Below are 18,973 nucleotides of genomic sequence, written 5' to 3' on the forward strand. Positions count from 1 at the left end.
TGATACAACGGCATTATAACATCCGCACACCTGGACTCCATACCCTTCCTAATAACACCCAACATTCTATTCGCTTTCCTAGCCGCAGCAGCACACTGAGCAGAAGGTTTCAGCGTATCATCGACGACGACACCCAGATCCCTTTCTTGATCCGTAACTCCTAACGCGGAACCTTGCAAGACGTAGCTATAATTCGGGTTCCTCTTACCCACATGCATCACTTTGCACTTGTCAACATTGAACTTCATCTGCCACTTGCACGCCCATTCTCCCAGTCTCGCAAGGTCCTCCTGTAATCGTTCACATTCCTCCTGCGACTTGACGACCCTGAATAATTTTGTGTCATCGGCGAATTTAATTACCTCACTAGTTATTCCCATCTCTAGGTCATTTATAAATACATTAAAAAGCAACGGACCCAGCACAGACCCCTGCGGGACCCCACTAACTACCCTCCTCCACTGAGAATACTGGCCACGCAATCCTACTCTCTGCTTCCTATCTTTCAACCAGTTCTTAATCCATAATAATACCCTACCTCCGATTCCATGGCTCTGCAATTTCTTCTACATGGAATGTTGCTACTCTTTGAGATTCTACATGGAATGTTGCTATTCCACTAGCAACATTCCATGTAGAAGGCTGCGCAGGCTTCTGTTTCTGTGAGTCTGACGTCCTGCACATACGTGCAGGATGTCAGACTCACAGAAGCAGAAGCCTGCGCGGCCACATTGGTGATCTACAAGGGCCGAGTTCTACATGGAATGTTGCTAGTGGAATAGCAACATTCCATGTAGAATCTCAAATAGTAGCAACAGTGGAGGAGTGGCCTAGTGGTTAGGGTGGTGGACTTTGGTCCTGGGGAACTGAGGAACTGAGTTGGATTCCCACTTCAGGCACAGGCAGCTCCTTGTGACTCTGGGCAAGTCACTTAACCCTCCATTGCCCCATGTAAGCCGCATTGAGCCTGCCATGAGTGGGAAAGCGCAGGGTAGAAATGTAATAAAAAAAAAAAGAGTAGGCTGTGTTAACCTGCTTCAGAGCCATTGTAGGCCTACTGCAATTAATAAACCTTCAAAGCAACTTTAAATTTAGGGAAAGATGATCCTGCTTGCAAACTCAAAGGTGCAGAATTCCACAGCTGTGGTACAGCACAAAAATGTGTAAGCCATTACTTATCATTATGCAAGCTGTAGTTATATTTGTCTTAATTTTTGCTTTATTTTACTTGCTTCTAAACTGCTTGGTTAGTAGTATAACAAATATATTTTGAAATGTATACATAAAGGGAAGGGCATGGGACTTGACATACCGCCTTTCTGAGGTTTTTGCAACTACATACAAAGTGGTTTACATATATTCAGGTACTTATTTTGTACCAGGGGCAATGGAGGGTTAAGTGACTTGCCCAGAGTCACAAGGAGCTGCAGTGGGAATCGAACCCGGTTCCCCAGGATCAAAATCCATTGCACTAACCACTAGGCTACTCCTCCACTCATTCCACCAATAAGAGCCAACCTCATCAGTGATGTCACAATGGCTTGATTGCCTGACACTTGCCTCACTTCTGATATTGTGATGTCACAAGGGAAAGGGGGAAAGGGAAATGGGACTTGATATACCGCCTTTCTGAGGTTTTGGCAACTACATTCAAAGTGGTTTACATGGTATATGCATGGGTAAATGGAGGATTAAGTGACTTTTCTGGGGTCACAAGGAGCTGTAGTGGGAATTGAACCCAGTTCCCAAGGATCAAAGTCCACTGCACTAACCACTAGGCTACTCCTCCGCTAGCAACATTCCGTGTACAATCTCAAATAGGAAAGGGAAATGGGACTTGATAAACTGCCTTTCTGAGGTTTGGTCTGTGGTTTTTGCAACTACATTCAAAGCAGTTTACATAGTAAATACATGTTACTATTTGTACCTGGGGCAATGGAGGGGTTAATTGACTTGTCCAGTGGGAATTGAACCCAGTTCCCCAGGATCAAAGTCCACTGCACTAACCACTAGGCTACTCCTCCACTTGCAACATTCCATGTAGAATCTCAGGTAGTAGCAACATTCGATGTTCCACTGCACTAGCCACTAGGCTACTCCTCAACTTCTTCATGTAATTCCTACATGTAACTTCACACTATTAAAATGGGCATTTTTGACGCACACACCTTAGTCGCATATGAACCTAATTTTCAGAATCCACTTGTCAGCTCTCTTTATGTTTAAGCATAAGATGGTCTTGGAAGTACATGTGTAAAACAATTATATAAGGCCAGCGGGGCAGTCCTCCTGTTGCCCTGGGCTAATAAGTGATGCTGCTGGACTTTTGTTGTCAGCGATGGTATTCGGGGAATTTTCTTCTTGTATGCGTGTTCATAGTTCTCAGTTGATAGTACTGGACAGCCCTTTGCCCTGGCCTCAGGTACCACTGAGGGATTATCTCGGAAGAAATCTCAGTCCACGTTTAGCTCCAGCTCCAGACCTTGGATGATAGTGTCAGTTACATCATGTGGACACTGGCTACTTGAAGCAAAAGGAAAGAAATTTGGAAGGCGCAGTGGCGTAGCCACAGGTGTGGGCCTCAGTGGGCCAGGGCCCATCCACTTAGGGCTCAGGCCCACCCAACAGTAGCACACGTTTAGTGGTAGCTGCTGGGGATCCCAAGCTCCGCCAGCTGAAGACTTCCCCCTGATAGTAATGAAAACACTACTCTCCACGATACCGGCACCTGCGCATGCCTACTGCAGACTGTCAAGGTGGAAAGAAGCATTTTCCCACCAGCTGAGATATTTTTTTGGTGGGGGGGAGGGGGGGGAGAGAACACTTGGTGCCCACCCACTTCTTGCCTTGGCCCACCCAAAATCTGTTGTCTGGCTACGCCCCTGGGTAGGAGGAGATCAGCAGCCAGAAAAAATAGCAAGTGACTTAACAGAATATAGAGAGAGCGAAAGCAATGACAATCTCTCTATATAAAAGGCAACACCAACGTTCTATGAAGCCTCCAGCCGGAAGTATGAAGGGGGCGAGATATCCGGTTTCCCTATGAGTGTCTGCCCCGCCCTCTCTGTAACACAAACAGTCAGTGAAGGAAAACAGCAGAGCACAAAATCAAATCGCTGGCTCTGTAACAGAAGGGGGAGGGGAGAGAGGCCAGAGAGCAGGGACACACACACTCCCACATGCACACAGAAGAAAACCTTGCTAGCCCCCCCCCCCCCCCCCCCCCGTTTCATTTGCATCAGAAACAGGGCTTTTTTACTGAAGGACTCAGAGGAGGGAGGGGAGAGAGGGCAGAGGGCAGGGACACACACACTCCCACATGCATACAGAAGAAAACCTTGCTAGCCCCCCCCCCCCCCCCCGTTTCATTTGCATCAGAAACAGGGCTTTTTTACTGAAGGACTCAGAGGAGGGAGGGGAGAGAGGGCAGAGGGCAGGGACACACACACTCCCACATGCATACAGAAGAAAACATTGCTAGTCCCCGTTTTATTTGCATCAGAAACGGGGCTTTTTTACTAGTCTGTTTATAATGATGCAAAATATACTTAAAGATCCAGGAGGCAACTTTAAACTATCCACATTGGGACAAATATTACTTGTACACATGGGCTTTCCGCCAGTTCTCAAAATGGAAGTACATATGCTCTTTTCTTGCTAAAATTTGCTTTGAGGCATATTTTCAAAGCACTTTGGGAGGCTAAGTTCCATAGGTTTCTATGGAACTTTGGGAGGCTAAGTGCTTTGAAAATGAGCCTCTTTGTGTACAAAGTACACATGGTCAGTTAAGAGGCTCATTTTCAAAGCACATAGACTTACAAAGTTCATAGATTACAAATGAACACCTAGACCTGCTTTTTCTCTGAGCAGAATTTTGGCAGAAAAGTACATGGAGAAATCTGAAAATGAATTCTACATGCACATTATTCCTCCCCCAACCTAAACGCAGTCCCTGGACTACCTCCTCTTTGATGTGCCTGAAAGTATTTCTGTTGTGCTAGAATGTGTGGCCAACAAACTTTTCTGCCTCAATTTCCCGCTGAAATCTCCTTCCCTTTTGAGGAAAACCACCCACCTCATATGAAGACCTCACAACATAACCCGAAGAAAGCCACCGCTTGGTGACTGAAACGCTGGTTCCACTTACTCGGATGTGGCAAGACCTGGACAACTGTCTCTTTAATGCCCTGTTCATTCTTTCACTGTCTGCCACATGGGGGCATTGCAGCAGGAAACAGGCTGCAACCACAGTACCTGATGTGACTCTCTGGGTAGGGTTACCATACGTCCGGATTTCCCCGGACATGTCCTCTTTTTGAGGGCATGTCCGGGGCGTCCGGCGGATTTTGCCCCCGCCCACGTTTGTCCAGATTTCTAGACAAACGTGGGCGCGGGTGCGGGCAGGCGCGTGCGTGCGGTGGGCGTGTGGGCGGGCGATCGGCGCGTGGTCTCCCGTCCCCTCCCCTCCCCTTCCTTACCATGTTCCCTGGTGGTCTAGTGACGTCTTCGGGGCAGGAAAGAGCCCCCTCTTTCCTGCCCGGAGCGCTGCCTCCCCTGTCTATCATCCTTCTCGGTCTGGCTGGGGATTCAAAATGGCCGCCGAGAGTTGAACTCTCGCGAGGCCGCTTCAACTCTCGGTGGCCATTTTGAATCCCCAGCCATACCGAGGAGGATGCAGCAGGCAAGGGCAGGCAGCGCTCCGGGCAGGAAAGAGGGGGCTCTTTCCTGCCCCGAAGAGAAGACGCTACTAGACCACCAGGGCTAGACAGTAAGTGAGGGGGGGGTATGTGATGGGGGGGAGGGGACTATGTGACGGGGGGGGGATAGGGGCGGAACCTGGACCCGAAGGGGGCGTGGCAGGGGCGGGGCATGAGGCGGGGCGGGGGCGTGACTTGTGTCCTCTTTTTCAGAGGACACAAAATGGTAACCCTATCTCTGGGTAGACACATCTGTGTGACCCACAAGAAGTCAGATGCCTCTGTGGGGGTGGACTCTGACTGGACAGGATGGTAGATATACTCGTGTGGTCCCAGGACGGGGTAAACAATCAAGGTAAACTCATTACATATCTGGTACAAATTGCACTGGGGAAAGAATGCTTTCTGACAATGATTTTGAAATTCTTTCCATGATCTAATCCTTCTTTCTGCTGTTTCTTTTCAGCTTTTCATGAGACGCAAACCTCCGAAAGGCCTGTATGTCTTTGGAGATGTTGGTAAGTTACTGTGGGTGGTGAAAGCCTTAGACATGTGCGTTTAGAGCAGTTTTACAGAAATTCATCAAAGGGTTCAGGATACTGCCATGTACAAGTGTATAAGTACATAGGTAATGCCATACTGGGAAAAGACCAAGGGTCCATCGAGCCCAGCATCCTGTCCACGACAGCGGCCAATCCAGGCCAAGGGCACCTGGCAAGCTTCCCAAACGTACAAACATTCTATACATGTTATTCCTGGAATTTTGGATTTTTCCAAGTCCGTTTAGTAACGGTTTATGGACTTGTCCTTTAGGAAACCGTCCAACCCTTTTTTAAACTCTGCTAAGCTAACCGCCTTCACCACTTTCTCCGGCAACGAATTCCAGAGTTTAATTACACGTTGGGTGAAGAAAGATTTTCTCCGATTTGTTTTAAATTTACTACACTGTAGTTTCATCGCCTGCCCCCTAGTCCTAGTATTTTTGGAAAGCGTGAACAGACGCTTCACATCCACCTGTTCCACTCCACTCATTATTTTATATACCTTTATCATGTCTCCCCTCAGCCGTCTCTTCTCCAAGCTGAAAAGCCCTAGCCTCCTTAGTCTTTCTTCATAGGGAAGTCGTCCCATCCCCGCTATCATTTTAGTCGCCCTTCGCTGCACCTTTTCCAATTCTACTATATCTTTCTTGAGATGCGGCGACCAGAATTGAACACAATACTCAAGGTGCGGTCGCACCATGGAGCGATACAACGGCATTATAACATCCTCACACCTGTTTTCCATACCTTTCCTAATAATACCTGTTTCCTGAGCCTGACTGCTAAGGTTATAAGCAGTCAGGCTCAGGAAACACCCCTATCCTGTCTTCCATTATAGTTCAGTATATTTGTATCTATGTTGTTATTTTGTGATGCTGCACTGACAATATACTGCTATATGCTCCTCTGAGAAAGGGATAACATTGAGGGGTTGGGAAGAGTTCCAAGAGCCCTGCTCCACGGCCTTCCTCGCTTGTTGGTCAGGCAGTTCCCTACTGATCCTTTGTACTTCCAGCTTACTTGGAAGCAAGGGTGGGATCTGGTGTCATGAGCCTTCATCTGCAGCACCCTGCTGATTTTCTTGTTATGTTATCCCCCCCCTATCCTAATCTGGTCATTGCAGTGATGATCTCGGGTTGAGAGCTGTGCACTGGGGCTCCTTCTTGAACCCTACCCCCTCCACCCAGAAGCTGCAAGTGCCGCTTCCACACCATCCTCAGCCCCAGTTGACCCAGGAAGTAGAAGACCCAACTCAGGGGATCAAACCAGGAACCATTCTGCATGGCGGTGTTGCTTGCTGATCCAATCAGGCCGGTCCTAAAGTAGTTTGGATTTATGCTCCTAATTTTGAGAGTGGCCTCCGAAGATTTACTCAGTTCCTAAACTTATACTCAGAATTTCACTAAATTGGGTGGCAACAGGGGCAGATTTAGGGTGGGGAAAAAAGTTTTCAGTACTATGTTCATAAATGTAGGTAAATGGCCATTTTTCTCAATGGAGAAGGGTGAATAGTGGAGTACAGCAGAGATGAGAAAGGGACTTGATATACTGCCTTTCTGTGGTTTTTGCAACTGCATTCAAAGTGGTTTACATAGTATATACAGGTACTTATTTGTACCTGGAGCAATGGAGGGTTAAGTGATTTGCCCAGAGTCACAAGGAGCTGCAGTGGGAATCAAACCCAGTTCCCCAGGATCAAAGTCCACTGCACTAATCACCAGCCTACTCCTCCACTCCACTAGCAGGCCTAAATTTATATATACGTAACTTTTTAAGCTCTTAAATTAACGTGATGAATTTTCATCTGAAAAATTAGGCTTTTAACAAGGGGAAACAATTAAGGTCCAGTAAAAATGGGGCTTTTACTGCACCTTAAATTACCATGGCAATGCCTAACCTTCTGTAGTTCAGAACCGCAGGTTAGTCAGTTAGTCAGTCCTGTGATATGACTAACACTGCTTACAGGCAGACTCGCATGAGGTGTTTTTGTGCTGTGATGGCAGCATCCGGCCACTGATCACCTCTTCTTGAAGGGGCCAGTCAAAGAGGCATAGTACCCTCCAACCAGAAGCCCTCCCCCAATTTGAAGCTGCACACCTGGAATGCCCCACTTGGACCTATTTTGCACGTCCCCTGGGGTCTAATGGGGTTTAGGCAGGAGCGATCTCTAGTTGCTTCTGCCTTTGCTGGCACCCAGTTCAAAATTGTGTTGGCGACACCTAGTGGTGGTTTTGTGGTACCAGTGTTGGGGGACTTCTGGTGTGGATCGGATTTGGAGGGGAGCTGCCAGGTAGGAGGGTGTTGTGGGGCATTGGGGGAGAGAGCCATGCCTTATTGCCTGGCCCTTTATGAAGTGCCCAGGAGTACTGGACTGCGGTTTTTGTGGCCTGATACTCTTGAGATGAAAAACTAATGCCAGTCTTTTGCTGGTGATATTTTTTCAGAAAAGTTACATATTAAACTTACATGCTATCGAGTTTGCATGTTTTACATCTCAGTAGTATGTAACCTGTGGTCATTGTTCCCACTAAGCTGAACAGGAGTCCTCCACCTACAGCCCTGCCAGTGGGGGGTGCTGTTTAACTGTCACATTTTCGATAATGAAGGACAGTCAGGCTCTGCAGGACTCCAGGGAACCTGCCTGTCTCTAGCGATTGAAAACACAGTTTTGAAACACCATCCCCTACGGGCAGCAATGCAGTTTGGAGGACTCTCATGCAGCTTAGAGGGAACAGTGCCCATGATACTTTAAAATTTCCAGGTGTTAGAATGACATAGCTTGCTTTAGTGCCCTTTAATATGCGTTAAGGGACAAGTAACTCGTGTTTCTTGCCATAATGCAGCTTGTTAATTATGCCCAAAATTGTAGCTGAAAATGGGTCACAAATTTAGAAGCCAAATTTAGGACCAGAAATGTAGACGTTTAGCTTTTTTTGAATATTGAGCCCTATAATTCTTCTTGGCTTTCCACTCTGCCACCAAGCAAAGGGCAAATTAATACAAAACAAAAACCTTGCCATTCTCTTTTCAGCATTGGCTTTGTGGAGTAGCCTAAAGGGTAGAGTGGGAGGCCAAGAACCAGAGTAGGCAGGATTCAAATCCCACTGCTACTCCTTGTGATCTTTGCCAAGTCTGTTGCCTCCTGTACACACTTTGATTGTAAACCCTCCAGGGACAGGGAAGTAACCAACTGTACCTGATTATAACTTACCTGGAGGTGGAAATAAATCCAAGAATGGGAATTGGAAAGAGACGTGAAGCCTCTTCAGGGTCACAGTCCCGGGACCTGAAGAAAAAACCCCCAGAGGAAATAACCAGTGGAAGTTCCTTAACCCCATTTGCCCCAGTCTCAATGGCAGCATAACCAACTTTCCCCCCAGTTTAAAATTGGGAGGAGACCAGTAAGGAGATGAGTAGGGAAGATGTGAAGGTTCTGATTTACTTTTTATTTGAAGAGTTATTATACTTCCCAGGGTTTACCTGTGTGCACTACAATTTATAATTTCCAAATCTTGCTTGATCTACAGTATATACATTGTAAAGGTCAGCCAAGGATGCAGCTTTCTTTACTTCATTACGATTTGAACTTTTTTTATAGCTAAATTTTATTAGATTGGGTTCACAGCTTGCCCTTGTTCTGCATTCTCTGTAATACGTTTAATATAAAATGCCATAAATAAGTCAGTGCAGGTTACTCAGCTGCAGCCAAATGTGCATCTGTGAAGTGTCTGTTCTCAGCTCCTGAGAAAGCACTGTATGTTACAAAGATGCTAGCTTGTTAGGCCAACTTGTGAGAACCAAACTGAGCAATGTCAGGCCTTAGTAGCAGGCCTAGCCCTTAGTAACAGGCCTAGCATAGGAAAGAACATACACCTGGCTTTAGTCTTAATGTAAACCGCACTGAACTTGGTTGGCAATTGTGGTGAATAAGCCATTGTATTGTATTGCATTGTATTTAGCCACGGGATGGGGCAATGAAAGGAGACTGGTTGAAGTGTGCCACTGTCCAGAAAGTGCCCTTCCATGGCTGAGAAGATGTTAGTGGCTGGAGCAGACAGCTGATTAGGTTTTTACAAATATGCATATATTTTATTTCACTGTTTTGCCCTACAAACAAGATTTAGCACACTTTAACATGCAACAGATTTCAAAAACAGAAATCCATGTGCTGTTATGAACAACATTAGACTAATGCTGAGCATCAGTGAATCCGCCAAGATGGCCTAGATAAATTGGACTTTGGGGATAATGTAGGGCATGCTGGTGTTTGGATTAGAAAGTTCCGTTTCCTGAATGGCAGACCCTTACTCGGTGTAATCTGTTAAAATTCTCAGGGAATATCTGTGCTTTATAAGCCATTTGAGCTGATTTTTGGTAGTGTGATAACATAATTAATTATTTAGAAAAAAAAAAGAGAGAAAAAACCCAAATGATAATGGCGTTTGTTCCTAGTGATGCAAGTCCGTGTGACATCATCCCCCCCCCCCCCCCCCCCGCGACTTAAATTCTAGACCTAGGTTGTTCATCTTACTTTTGCATTCCTTTTGTACTTGCTCGTCAGAGGGTAGTGGGGAAGCTGTAGCATAAACTTATTCAATCAGGCCTGAAATAATGGAAAACACAAAAGGGGAGCTGAAAGGTGAGAAAAGAATTTTTCCCTATTGGGTTGCCATGAAGGATCCTGCCTGTCTGTGGTACAACCAAAGCAGTTCGCACATTATATGCAGGTACTGCCTCTGTCCCTAGAGGGCTCACAGTGTAAGTTTGTGGGGCAATGGAGGGTTTAGTGACTTGCCCAGAGTTACAAGGACCTGTAGTGGCAATTGAACCCAGTTCCCCAGGATCAAAGTACTAACCAGTAGGCTACTCCTCCGCTAGCAACATTCCATGTAGAATCTCAAATAGTAGCAACATTCCATGTAGATTCTCAGATAGGGAAATGGGATTTGATATACTGTCTTTCTGAGGTTTTTGCAACTACATTCAAAACGGTTTACATAGTATATACAGGTACTTATTTGTACCTGGGGCAATGGAGGGTTAAGTGACTTGCCCAGAGCCACAAGGAGCTGCAGTAGGAAGCGAACCCAGTCCCCCAGGATCAAAGTCCGCTGCACTAACCACTAGGCTGGGATTCCGTAATCTTGCTATTCTTTGGGTTTCTACATGGAATGTTACTACTCTTTGAGATTGTGCATGGAGTCTTGTTAATGGGACTTCATATACCACCTTATATACTGCAATATTCCATGTGCAATCTCCAATAGGGAAATGGGGGCTTGAATTACTGCCTTTCTGTGGTTTTTGCAGCTACATTCAAAGTGGTTTACATGGTATATACAGGTCCTTATTTGTACCTGGGGCAACAGAGGGTTTAAGTGCCTTGCCTAGAGTCACAAGGAGCTGTAGTGGCAATTGAACTCAGTTCCCCTGGTTCTCAGCCCACTGCGCTAACCACTAGGCTACTTCTCCATTCTGTAGTAGCCAGGCTCAGGGGGCATACGTACTGGCCACAGACCTGTCAGAATGACTGAGCTGGATGTGAGGGGTTAAAAATGGAGGGCGAGAGAGAGAGAGGGGGAAGTCCTTGCAGAGCTGTACTCAAAAGCAGGCTCAACTTTTGATGGAGTTGAAAGCCTAAAAGAATAGGAGCAAATTGCTGGGCTTAAAAATTGTTCTGTTAGCTTTCTCGATGGCAGGAATAATCCTACCTCCTTAGAAAAGTATCTGTGGCCTTGTGAAATTCTGTAGGAATGAGTGTGGCTTCATTAGCTTTAAACTAATGAACCATCATTAGAGTAATCAGTACAGACTGTTTAAATTAGCTAACAGTGGGTGTTTTTTTTTTTTCTTTTAATTCATAGGCACGGGAAAGACAATGGTGATGGACATGTTTTATTCACATGTAGAGGTGGAGAGGAAAAAAAGAGTACATTTTCATGGTTTTATGCTAGATGTACACAAAAGTAAGTGTTCGCAAGCTGATGGTTAAATCACCTGATGACAAGTGACCTAGTAATAATCAGAACTTTTTTCTCCCATATGGGCTAATGTATCAGTTCATTCAAAATGTTTTTTTATCTAGTGCTGTTGGTGTACTCTGTACCCGTTACAAATAACTATGTTGGAGTCAGATACAAGTTACAAAGCTCATAATCCAGCTAGGCTGAATGGGAGGGAGAGGAGGGGTGCGTGATTACTCCTGCTGGTATTCTGCGCTAAAAAAAATCAACATGCTGCAAAATTCTGCGCACAACATTTGCAAAACCTGAGGCTTTGGACTTTCCCAGTATTTTTTTTTTTTTTTTGTTATTACCAATATTACAGAGGAACAGTTTGCCTCTCTGCAAATGAAATGAAATAGGAGTGATCTAAGACAGTTTAGAGTGAGATGAAAAAAATGTGACAACTAAGATTTAGTACCGAAACTTGTAGAAATGTACTTGGTGTGCTGAAATCTAAGAAAACAGTACGTATACAAAAATTGAGGACTGCTTGATGATACATAGAGCCGTCATGGCCACAGGGGCGTAGCCAGATCTCACGGTGGGAGGGGGCCAGAGCCCAAGGTTGGGGGGGCACATTTTGAATGCCACCGCCCCCCCCCCCCCACCACGCCTCGCCCCTTCACAAACAAATACCTTTGCTGGAAGGGGTCCCCAACCTCCCCAACCCTCACCAGCCGAAGCCTTCTTCAGCACGATCTCCGGCGCAGCTGCGTTCGCTGCCTGCCCCCTGCGCTTCTTTCTTCTTGCTCCTGTGCACGCTGACGCTCAGCGGTCTCTGGCTTAGCCGCATTCGCAGCCTGTCCCCTTCTGTTCTTTCTTCTTGCTCCTCCTGTGCACGCTGACGCTGAGTGTCAGCGTGCACAGGAGGTGCAAGGAAAAAAGAAGAGCAGGGGGCAGGCAGCGAACGTGACTGCGCCGGAGACCGCGCTAAAGAAGGCTTTGGCTGGCGGGGGTTGGGGACCCCCACCAGGCAAACCAGGGGCCCGGACGAAATTTGCAGGGGTCCAGGCCCCCGTGGTCCCTTGTAGCTACGCCCCTTCATGGCCAACTGTAAGAAAAATCAAAACCTCAGCATAGCATGGATTGATTTATAAGAGAACTTTAAATACATCCCAGATTTCTCATTGTCTCTCCAGACCAGTGATTTGCAACCAATGTGTCATGAGCACCCAGAAAACGTGTTGCCAGGCCAGCCAACATCAACAACAGTGGCTAGGAGAATAGAGCGGTGGCAGGGAACACAGGCCAGGAGCAAGAGACAGATCTACATACAAAGCCGTGCTTCTTCCAGGTTATGTAGGTAGCAAACCATCCTCATCAGGCTTTCACTTCAGTGTCTCTGCATACTGGAAATGAAAACCTGCTAATCATGGTTTGCTGCCTGCACAGTCTGGAAAGGAGTGCAGAGTGAGAGTTCCTGTAGCCACCTACTACTACTTATCATTTCTATAGCGCTACCGGACGTACGCAGCGCTTCACACTTGAACATGGAGAGATAGTCCCTGCTCATTAGAGCTTACAACCTCTCTTGCTGCTGGGCTGTGTTTCTTGCTATTGCTGTTTCCTCCAAGCTGCTATCCTGCTGAGCACTGATGCTGCACTTATTTTTTTGTGGGGGAAGGCGGAGGGGACATAGAACTGCTGGACCATAAGAGTACAGGGAATGGAGAGGGGACAGGGAGTTGCTGGACCATAGGGATAGTGAAGAGTAGAGAGGAGACACAGAGCAGCTGGACCATAAGGGTATAGAGGTAGGGAGAGAGGACAAAGAAATACCGGATCATAGAAGTGGAGGAGAAGGAAATGCTGGACAATAGGGGTGAAGGAGAAAGGGAGGGGGAAATGCTGGATTATAGGGGTGGAGAAGAGAGAAAGGGGAGAGGGACAGGGAAATATTAGACCATAAGGGAGGGGAGAGAAGCTGGACCATAGAGATAGAGGAGAGAGAAGAGGGAGCGGGAAATGTTCTACTATAGGAGTGGAGGAGAGAGAGGAGGGGAAAATGGGTCATAAGGGTGGAGGAGAGAGAAAGAGGAGTTGGGGAATGCTGGACCATAAGGGTGGAGGAGAGAGAAGAGGGAGCGGGAAATGTTCTACTATAGGGGTGGAGGAGAAAGGGAGGGGGAAATGCTGGATTATAGGGGTGGAGAAGAGAGAAAGGGGAGAGGGACAGGGAAATATTAGACCATAAGGGAGGGGAGAGAAGCTGGACCATAGAGATAGAGAAGAGGGAGCGGGAAATGTTCTACTATAGGGGTGGAGGAGAGAGAGGAGGGGAAAATGGGTCATAAGGGTGGAGGAGAGAGAAAGAGGAGTTGGGGAATGCTGGACCATAAGGGTGGAGGAGAGAGAAGAGGGAGCGGGGAAATGTTCTACTATAGGGGTGGAGGAGAAAGGGAGGGGGAAATGCTGGATTATAGGGGTGGAGAAGAGAGAAAGGGGAGAGGGACAGGGAAATATTAGACCATAAGGGAGGGGAGAGAAGCTGGACCATAGAGATAGAGGAGAGAGAAGAGGGAGCGGGAAATGTTCTACTATAGGGGTGGAGGAGAGAGAGGAGGGGAAAATGGGTCATAAGGGTGGAGGAGAGAGAAAGAGGGGGAATGCTGGACCATAAGGGTGGAGGAGAGAGAAGAGGGAGCGGGAAATGTTCTACTATAGGGGTGGAGGAGAAAGGGAGGGGGAAATGCTGGATTATAGGGGTGGAGAAGAGAGAAAGGGGAGAGGGACAGGGAAATATTAGACCATAAGGGAGGGGAGAGAAGCTGGACCATAGAGATAGAGGAGAGAGAAGAGGGAGCGGGAAATGTTCTACTATAGGGGTGGAGGAGAGAGAGGAGGGGAAAATGGGTCATAAGGGTGGAGGAGAGAGAAAGAGGAGTTGGGGAATGCTGGACCATAAGGGTGGAGGAGAGAGAAGAGGGAGCGGGAAATGTTCTACTATAGGGGTGGAGGAGAAAGGGAGGGGGAAATGCTGGATTATAGGGGTGGAGGAGAGAGAAAGGGGAGAGGGACAGGGAAATTTTAGACCATAAGGGAGGGGAGAGAAGCTGGACCATAGGGATGGAGGAGAGAGAAGAGGGAGCCGGAAATGTTCTACTATAGGGGTGGAGGAGAAAGGGAGGGGGAAATGCTGGATTATAGGGGTGGAGGAGAGAGAAAGGGGAGAGGGACAGGGAAATTTTAGACCATAAGGGAGGGGAGAGAAGCTGGACCATAGGGATGGAGGAGAGAGAAGAGGGAGCGGGAAATGTTCTACTATAGGGGTGGAGGAGAGAGAGGAGGGGAAAATGGGTCATAAGGGTGGAGGAGAGAGAAAGAGGAGTTGGGGAATGCTGGACCATAAGGGTGGATGAGAGAGAAGAGGGAGCGGGAAATGTTCTACTATAGGGGTGGAGGAGAAAGGGAGGGGGAAATGGGTCATAAGGGTGGAGGGGGGGGGAATGCTGGACCATAAGGGTGGATGAGAGAGAAGAGGGAGCGGGAAATGTTCTACTATAGGGGTGGAGGAGAGAGAGGAGGGGAAAATGGGTCATGAGGGGGGGGGGGGGAATGCTGGACCATAAGGGTGGATGAGAGAGAAGAGGGAGCGGGAAATGTTCTACTATAGGGGTGGAGGAGAAAGGGAGGGGGAAATGGGTCATAAGGGTGGAGGGGGGGGGGGGGGGAATGCTGGACCATAAGGGTGGATGAGAGAGAAGAGGGAGCGGGAAATGTTCTACTATAGGGGTGGAGGAGAGAGAGGAGGGGAAAATGGGTCATAAGGGTGGAGGGGGGGGGGGGAATGCTGGACCATAAGGGTGGATGAGAGAGAAGAGGGAGCGGGAAATGTTCTACTATAGGGGTGGAGGAGAAAGGGAGGGGGAAATGCTGGATTATAGGGGTGGAGGAGAGAGAAAGGGGAGAGGGACAGGGAAATTTTAGACCATAAGGGAGGGGAGAGAAGCTGGACCATAGGGATGGAGGAGAGAGAAGAGGGAGCGGGAAATGTTCTACTATAAGGGTGGAGGAGAGAGAAAGGGGAGGGGGGGGGAATGCTGGACCATAAGGGTGGAGGAGAGAGAGGGGTGATAGTGTGATGCTATAGTAGGTGCTGGTACCAGGACTCTCCACTTCTTCACAGCTAAAAATTCTGATTTTTTTTTCTTATATTTATCACTGCCTAAATTGATTTTCTGTTCAGTTAACCTGCTACTTGAATTGTGGTCTTGTGTGTTTACTACTCACTTCTCCAAAGGGAAAAACACCTTAAATACTCTTCTTCTGTCTTGCTGCTTGGCCTTCTCTTGCTATTTTTTGAGATAATTTTGCCTTGCTCTCATTTTGTGTTTTATTTTCAGTTCTACTTGGTTTTTGTCCTGATTAGAAAGGGTGGAATTTATACTGGCTGGTTTATAGGGTGCAGCTGGCTGCAGTTTCAGTTATGACATTTATAACTGATTTATCCTAATTAGAAGTATGGGCACTAATATTGCTCGTTATGGTAAGAATAACTGGATTTTTGAGAAAATAAACTTAAGATTTAAACATTTCTGGCTCTCTGTTGCTCAGGACTGAGTTGACTTTTCTCTATTTGGAACTGGTTTTGCCTGTGGTACAAGAGTTTAAGGACTAGATCAGTAGAGATAGTCTGTGAGCACATTTTTGTACACTTTTTGCCCCTCCCTTCCCACCCCTAGGCTTGTTCTCCCTATATAGAAAACCTGAAACATTAATTAGCCTCAATAAACCCTTTCTTAGATAATATTGTTCATTGATATTTCTTAACATAGAGCACCTTTTCACACTTGTTTAACAATGTAATGCAATATTTGCTGTCGGGGGCTGACTGAGAGTACTCTGGGCCCCCTGACACTGAGACTACTGGCCCCCCCCCCCCCCCCGCCATGCTGGCTCCCTCCCACCATGTTGCCGCTGTCCCCCTTGGTACCTTGAAGAGCCCTGGTGGTCTAGTGGCTGTGGCTTCTTCAGGGGCAGGAAATAAATACCCTCTTTCCTGCCCACCCGCAGCCTCTACTCTGCCCAGCGTGGCGCCATGTTAACAAAATGGCTGCCAAGACTGCCTAGTTTCTGCAGCCATTTTGTAAACACAGCAGTGCAAGCAGGAAGAAGAGCAGCAGCTGCCTCTAGACCACCAGGACGCCATAGGACCGTAGTGTACAGCTGCGGGCAACCAGGCAGAGCCTCTGAACCCCCCTAGAACCTCTGGGCCCTCTGGCACTGCCTGGTTGCCCGAATGGTCAGTCCGCCCCTGTTTGTTGTAACTTAGAGCCAGATGCATCAACTCCAGGGAAAGGGGACTTGATATACTGCCTTTCTGAGGTTTTTGCAACATTCAAAGCGGTTTACATATATTCATGTCCTAATTTGTACCTGGGGCAATGGAGGGTTAAGTGACTTGCCCAGAGTCACAAGGAGCTGCAGTGGGAATCGAACTCAGTCCCCCAGGATCAAAGTCCGCTGCACTAACCACTAGGCTACTCCTCCACTCTTCCCTTCCCTTACCGATCCCTTAGCGAATCGGTAAAAACCGGGCATGCATGAAGGAAATCACATGCAAATGAGCTGCTCGCTGTTAGCTCATTTGCACGCGATTTCCTTCCTAAGGAAGGGAAGCCAGTCGGCCAGCTGAGCATGCGCAGAGCAGCCAAGCGTTATTCTGGCTGCTCTGCGCATGCCAAAGACAGCTTCATACACGTCCTTCACTCAAAATAAAAAAAGGACGTCCCTGACGAGCACTTGGACATTTTTTTCTTCAGATTTTGTGATGGGCGTCCTTCTCTTAGACATGTTTTTCTTATGTGGCCGAAATGACCACGCCGGAGAGAATCGGGGATCGGGACGTGCGAGGACGTCCAAATCAAAACTATTTGGACGGCCCTTTCAATTATGCCCCTCCAGGTCTCTCTCAGCCAATCACAGCACGTTTAGCTGTCACTGGTGTCAGCTAAACGCGCTGTGATTGGCTGAGAGAGACCTGGAGGGGCATAATCGAAAGGGACGTCCAAATGGGCGTCTTTGCACGTCCCGATCCCCAGTTCTCGGCGGTGGTCATTTTGGGCACGTAAGAAAAACACGTCCAAGAGAAGGACGCCCATCACAAAATCTGAAGGGAAAAACATCCAAGTGCTCGTCAGGGACGTCCTGTTTTTTTTAGGTTTTTTTGAGTGAAGGACGTCCAAGTGTTAGGCACTTGAAAGGACGTCCCTGATGAGCACTTGAACGTTTTTTTTTTCTTCCGATTTTTGCAATGGGCATCCTCCTCTGCATGGGTCCCGCACAGCCCCAACGAGAGGTGCAGACCTCCCGTTAGGTTTTCCACGGTGTATGGGGTCGGAAAACGGCTGTGCATCTGCCTTGCATGCGCATTATAATACTAATTAGCTCATTATAATAACCTGTAGATCATTTCCATTCTGTTTTAGTTAGCTGCTACCTTGACAGGAAAATGGCTCGGAGAAGCCTTTTGTGAATATCTTGTTTTACTACTTGCTCACTAGACTGGCTAGAACTGGTTTAAAAACCACGTTGCTGGCTCGTTACGTTTAGTGCATCTGGCCCTTAGTCTTAAGGCAGACCATCTGGAAATATCAGCTATGAAAGAAGAAATCAATAAATTCAATTAAAGGTGCTTCCAGCTCTACACATTTTCCAACCAAATTATCCAGCACTGCCACAGATAATAAAGCAATAGAGAAATAGGTGGGTCACAGTATGTTATGTTATGTTATCAAGGACTTATTCCTCGCCAGCTGTCTTAAAAAAGTAAGATTCAAGGCAAGTTACAGTAATTGAGAAGTAAGTGTGCTGCGGTGGCTAAGAAAGCAAATAGAATGTTAGGTATTGTTAGAAAGGAATGGAAAACAAAAGGTGAGGACATTATAATACCTTTGTATCGGTCCATGGTGCGACTGCACCTCGAATATTGTGTTCAATTCTGGTCACGCGTCTCAAAAAAGATATAGTGGAATTAGAAAAGGTACAGAGAAGGGCAACGAAAATGATAAAGGGGATGGGACAACGTCCCTATGAGGAAAGGCTGAAGCATCTAGGGCTCTTCAGCTTGGAGAAGTGACGGGTGAGGGGAGATATGATAGAGGTCTATAAAATAATGAGTGGAGTGGAACGGGTAGATGTGAATCATTTGTTTACTCTTTCCAAAAATACAAGGACTAGGGGGCACGCGATGAAGCTACAAAGTAGTAAATTTAATACGAATCAGCGAAAAACTTTCTTCACTCAACGTGTAATTAAACTCTGGAATTCATTGCCAGACAATGTGGTAAAGTTTAAAATAGGTCTATATGGCTTTCTAAAGGAAAAGTCCATAGACCATTATTAAATTGATTTGTGGAAAATCCACTGCTTATTTCTGGGATATTTTTTGTATATAAAACACTTATAAAATTTGGATGGTGGGGGTCGTCAATGATTAAAGACTGTCATGGCTGGTAGATAAGAGTATTCTTTCGTACACACAGCCAATTGAGACTATATGAGATGTCCCTCAGATTCAATCAGAATAGTACTTAGTGGCACTCACTTTTCTACTTTCTATTCTTGAATATTATTGCTGTGTTCTTTTGGACATAATAAGTAGAACGCCTTAGTATTTTGACAGTATTTCTGGGATAAGCAGCATAAAATGTATTGAACTTTTTTGGGATCTTGCCAGGTATTTGTGACCTGGATTGGCCACTGTTGGAAACAGGATGCTGGGCTTGAT

General features: G+C 46.8%; 1 protein-coding gene across 1 annotated transcript in view; it reads left to right on the forward strand.

Moving 5' to 3' along the window:
- Positions 1 to 18,973, forward strand: part of AFG1L (AFG1 like ATPase) — a 350,420-nt gene that overhangs the window by 41,263 nt on the left and 290,184 nt on the right. Inside the window, exons 3-4 of the mRNA XM_030195195.1 lie at positions 5,164 to 5,215; positions 11,104 to 11,205. Of these exons, the coding sequence (XP_030051055.1) occupies positions 5,164 to 5,215; positions 11,104 to 11,205 (154 nt within the window). The remainder of the gene's footprint in view (positions 1 to 5,163; positions 5,216 to 11,103; positions 11,206 to 18,973) is intronic.

This window comes from Microcaecilia unicolor, chromosome 3 (genome assembly GCF_901765095.1).
Source record: "Microcaecilia unicolor chromosome 3, aMicUni1.1, whole genome shotgun sequence".
NCBI lineage: Eukaryota > Metazoa > Chordata > Amphibia > Gymnophiona > Siphonopidae > Microcaecilia > Microcaecilia unicolor.